This window comes from Branchiostoma belcheri, unplaced genomic scaffold (assembly GCF_001625305.1).
Source record: "Branchiostoma belcheri isolate BF01 breed outbred unplaced genomic scaffold, Haploidv18h27 scaffold55, whole genome shotgun sequence".
NCBI lineage: Eukaryota > Metazoa > Chordata > Leptocardii > Amphioxiformes > Branchiostomatidae > Branchiostoma > Branchiostoma belcheri.
The window spans coordinates 80,484-85,923 of record NW_017804187.1 but is presented as its reverse complement, the minus strand read 5'-3'; the positions used below and the strand labels follow the sequence as shown (position 1 = coordinate 85,923).

At 47.9% G+C, this 5,440-nt stretch overlaps 1 protein-coding gene across 2 annotated transcripts in view; it reads left to right on the top strand.

The window, feature by feature from the left end:
- The window catches only part of LOC109481341, a 37,229-nt gene that overhangs the window by 16,265 nt on the left and 15,524 nt on the right, over positions 1 to 5,440 (top strand). Inside the window, exons 9-12 of one of the 2 annotated variants that reach the window (XM_019783872.1) lie at positions 1,412 to 1,507; positions 1,886 to 2,044; positions 3,809 to 4,007; positions 4,685 to 4,902. In XM_019783872.1, the coding sequence (XP_019639431.1) occupies positions 1,412 to 1,507; positions 1,886 to 2,044; positions 3,809 to 4,007; positions 4,685 to 4,902 (672 nt within the window). The remainder of the gene's footprint in view (positions 1 to 1,411; positions 1,508 to 1,885; positions 2,045 to 3,808; positions 4,008 to 4,684; positions 4,903 to 5,440) is intronic. The other variant, XM_019783873.1, reaches the window with a different exon arrangement.

Sequence of the window (5,440 nt, the reverse complement as noted above, 5' to 3'; positions counted from 1 at the left end):
GAGGTGCTCGGCCTGGAGTACTACGCGTTCGGCAGCGGCACGCACGCCGTGAAGCTGATGGGCGTCACGCAGCTGGACAGCACGCCGGAGGAGTCTCTCGTCTGCCGCGAGGGGACCCGCAAGGACGGCGCCAGGTGCATCCAGGTGTGCCATGCGGAGTGTGAAGGTAAGACACAAACATGTGCATCCAGGTGAGGCACAAACAGGTGCATCCAGGTGTGCCATGTGGAGTGCGAAGGTAAGACACAAACAGGTGCATCCAGGTGAGGCACAAACAGGTGCATCCAGGTGAGGCACAAACAGGTGCATCCAGGTGAGGCACAAACAGGTGCATCCAGGTGAGACACAAACAGGTGCATCCAGGTGAGACACAAACAGGTGCATCCAGGTGAGACACAAACAGGTGCATCCAGGTGTGCCACGCGGAGTGCGAAGGTGAGACACAAACAGGTGCATCCAGGTGAGGTACAAACAGGTGCATCTAGGTAAGACACAAACAGGTGCATCCAGGTGAGGCACAAACAGGTGCATCCAGGTGAGACACAAACAGGTGCATCCAGGTGAGACACAAACAGGTGCATCCAGGTGAGACACAAACAGGTGCATCCAGGTGAGACACAAACAGGTGCATCCAGGTGTGCCACGAAGAGTAAGAAGGTGAAACAAAAAGAGTCACCATAGTTCTGTAAATCGCAAGATTGGAAGATGTGATGAAATGAAAGAAACAGGGCAGGATGACAACTGCTAGGAATCTTTTTTTTTTGTTCCTCTTTTTCTTTTTTTCGCGCTCTCGCATTAGATTTGGGGTCTCCGGAGGACGTCATCCATAAAATCACTTGGTGCGGCTTAACAGTTTTTCCTCACACTTGGCATCTGTCCGTAGGCTGCCGGACCACCGGTTCAGACGACCCTCGCGACTGTATCGGGTGCCTGAACCAAGAAGGTGCCTTTCCCCTACCTGGACGGGGTGGTGGGAGACTTTGAGTGTGTGGCGGACTGCCCTGACACCATGTATGCGCCCGCAGGGTCCTCAAGCTGCGAATGTGAGTTGCCTTTCAACCTCCCTGCTTTTCCAAACAGTTTTAGTTGAACCTAAGGATACTAATCTGTAATTTCTACACTACAACAGCACCCATGTAACAACCTCCCTGAGGTCTACCCTTGGAACATGACGTCATCGACGTGTCCGTAGTAGCGAGTCTTACGTGCCAGATAACTTGTGTCGTCCCCCGTCTAAGTGTTGGGAGTTCTAGCTCAGTCTTTATTTCATGATGACTTGTACCAACACAGATGAACTTTCATGCTGTAACATGTTTGTCTCCCTAACACACAGGCATCAAACCTGTGGCATGTTTGTCGCCCTAACACACAGGCATCAAACCTGTGGCATGTTTGTCGCCCTAACACACAGGCATTAAGAGGATGGATGCCATCACAGCACAGGGCGTGGTCACGTGTGTGGCGGAGTGCCCTCTGACTCACTATGACGACAACAACGTCTGCAGAAGTACGTGTCACAATTTTTCTTCGTAAAGTTTCGACAATAACATACACAACAGGGGTACTTAAAAAGGATACAGGAATACTTAAAATGGTAACACTTGTGGAAGCTGTAGGGCAGTTGGTAACTCCAGTTTGTGCCGGCAGTAAGACCAGTGGTAACCTCAGTTTGTGCCTGCAGTAAGGCCAGTGGTAACTCCAGTTTGTGCCTGCAGTAAGGCCAGTGGTAACTCCAGTTTGTGCCTGCAGTAAGGCCAGTGGTAACCCCAGTTTGTGCCTGCAGTAAGACCAGTGGTAACCCCAGTTTGTGCCTGCAGTAAGACCAGTGGTAACTCCAGTTTGTGCCTGCAGTAAGGCCAGTGGTAACTCCAGTTTGTGCCTGCAGGGTGCAGCAGTTTCTGTGACGATGTAAGTGACAGCGGGGACCGAGTGTGTACCGGGCCGGAGGTGGACCAGTGCCACACGTGTCTGTACCGGGACGTGGACGGGGCCTGCACGTCCGGCTGTAACCCGGGGCAACAGGCGGTGGCGGGAGCGGCGGAAGGTGGGTAGAGGTTACACTACCGTACTCTCTTCTTGATCTTGATCTTGAAACTGTACTGCGCAGGGGAAAGTGCGCAGTAGGAGATATCCCCTGTCCCCCCATTTCCCAAAGGATGCGGGGGGACAGTTTGTTAAGAAAAGCGCAGCGGACGGCACGTTCACTCTCGCGAGTGTCTGCGACGATTGAGACGTAACATATCTAACGCAACGTAAAATACGTAACATACGTTACGTAAACGTGCTGCGTTTTGATGCGTTTATTACGTGTGGGACTTACAGACCTAGATTAACGTAAAGGACGTACTTGTGCTACGTTAACGTATACCTATGGCATCATTTCCGTGTCAAAATCACATATTTAAAAACGTGACGTTTTGAGGTCTACACGTCACGTTTTTTGTCAATACGTCACGCATGCTAGGTCAACATCCCGTGTTTGGGAGAGCCACATAATCTCCAAGCAGATCCCTCTCGCTGGCAAAAAGACAGTCAAATTGGCCAGACAGTATCCATTAGCCAGAGAAACTCCATTAGCCACCGACGGGATCAGGACAAAAAAAAAACCCGGCCATATATAAAAAGGTAACGATCATTCCCCACAACCTCTGCTTGGAGATGAAGAGCCACACCCCACGCACGTTAAAGAACCCACCACACTTATCGAAAAGAGTAGGGGACCTCCCGGTGTGACTGATTCAAACCTTACACCCCGGTCTTACGCAGCTTGTACATGTGTGTACATGTACAAAACTGGTGTGTTAAACCTAAAGCGGTTTACCGGTTATGCAAAAAAACAAACAAACAAACAAAAAACAACATATGGCACAACGAACAGACGCGTTATGTCCATGTGGCTCTGCAATGCATTACCGTGTCGTTTGTTTTCAAGGTCCTCCAGTATTTCTGTGGAACCTGAGGTATGCCTGTACTATATGCCTGTACCGCCTCAACACACAACGTGCTGCCCTGCGTTGAACTGCCCCAAGTCTGTCGATGTCTAGTTGGGTATGGGGATCCCATACAGCTGTGTACTCTAGTATGGGACGTACGTAGGTCTTGTAGGCCATGTCTTTGATGCGTCTAGAACTGATCTTCAGGTTCCTCTTCAAAAAGCACAAGGTCTTATTGGCTTTGTTGCACAGGTTGGTGATGTGCTCTTCCCAGGTGAGGTCTTTTGTGATGGTTACGCCTAAGTACTTGACGCTAGAAACCGTCTCCAAGGTATGACCGTGGAGATGGTAGTCGTACTGGAAGACGCTCCTACTGCGAGTCACACGAAGGGCCTGACACTTTCCAGGGTGAAACGCCATGCCCCACTTTTGCCCCCATTCAGCAAGCCGTTCCAGGTCTTGTAGAAGCACTACCTGGTCCTGTGTAGAGGTAATGGTGTTGTACGCAGCAGTGTCATCTGCGAATAGGCGTGATGATGAGGTCAGGACAGACGGCAGGTCGGTGATGTAGATCAAGAATATCGAAGGCCCCAAGACTGAGCCTTGTGGGACACCTGATTTCACACTAACGAAGTCGGAACGCTCAACGTTGACTACTACCGCTTGGGTTCTGTCAGTGAGGAAAGCTGTGATCCAAGCACTGATCTCTCCACGGATGCCGAAATGGCGGAGTTTATGTTGTAGCAGACTGTGGTTAACCTCGTCGAAGGCTTTAGCAAAGTCCATCACCAGGACGCCCGTCTGACGTCCACTCATCATGTTCTCAAACAGCCCTTCCGTGTTCTCTTCTAAAACTGCTTACCTGCTTACTACAGATTGGGATCTTCCAGCGAGTTGCCCAACAAATGATCAGCTCAGTCTCCCCAATGACAAAAGCTACGTGGCGCCATCCGACGAGCAGGTCGACTACGCCACGGCCCAGGCGAGATGCGCCGCGGAGGGAGGGACGGTCGCTCTGCCGATGGACTCTCACGAGCAGGAGTATCTTGTGTTTTTCAAGAACTGTCTAAACCAGTAAGAATCATGTTTTCCATCACTGTTACACCATATAGTACATGAACAGTTCATTATTGGTTCATTATGAAACAGATTATCTCAGACAGTTACAATAATTTCTCCATCCTTTCGTCATTTAGAAGATCACCAAAAAACTGCATTTCTACTAAGATCACAAAACCCACTAATTATGCAGAATATGGAACTATTCATTATCCACTGCTTTCAAAGAAGAAGTCGAACCCCGTAATAGCTAGCGTAGTAGTAGAAGTAGAAGTTTTTTTCCAGACAGTTGTTACCTGTCTCCTGTTACTGTATTGCAATGAGTATTATACTTGACCTTAAAAGCAATTAGCCTTCGGGCATGATTTTGCGAATAAAGTTTCATTATTAAGTTAAAGATTAAATATGATTTTAAAACATTTAGCCACAGAGAGTACCTTATCATGAACTCTACAGCATCTCTACAGCAGCTGGCTAGTCCACTGGCAGTGGTGTGTGTTTAACTCACGACCTACCAAATGCAAGGCGTCTAGTCACTCTACCCACGTGACCATTGCACTAGTACTATATGCTAATAGACACACCCTACTCCTTTATAAGACCTTGAAATACATTCACCATTAAACATTGTATCAAAACAGTACAAAACGGGTGTAAAAGGGAAATGACATTTCTCTCGTGGCATCTTACAGAAATGCTCAGTTTTGGGTCGGACTAAGTAGACCAGACGGAACGTGGGTTGACAGCCAGGGTAGCGCGCTCGGCGGGTTCACTGCCTGGGCGCCCGGGGAGCCCAATGATGGAAACCGCTGTGCCCATCTTGTGTTTGGAGCAATGTCCGACAGTGAACGCAGAAACAAGTGGGCGGACGCAGGATGCGGCAATAGGTTCAGATACATTTGTGAAACCAGTAAGTTCTGTGGGATATCCGTCATCAGCGTCAGTTTATTGCCTTGCTGTCACATTGTTACAGCACATGATATAAAGGTGTCAAACACAAGTGCTTCTTTAAATCAGTCTCTTGACAAAGTAATTTATTTTTAATGCATTGTCAATGAGCGAATATTCTCTTACTGTCACGACCAATTCTTTGTATATATGACGCTCCTCTTTTATTGATTATTGTTCTACATTTTAATCATGTACTGTATTGTGCTATTGCGCTACCTTTTAACCCTATATATCGCCAACCATTATATTGTACCTTTATGCAATATTGATCCTAATTCAGTGTACTCCACTGCGACATCAATAAAGCCAATCTGAATCTGAATCTGATAAGTTAACATAACGTGATAACTACGTTAACGTTAACCTGCGTTACGTTAAAGTTAACGTTACGTAGACATAACCTTTGATATTACCTAACCGTAAGTTATTTAGACACGAAAATTAAAGTACATAACGTACCAGTACGTCACCCTTCCCACTACTACCCCCCACCCCCA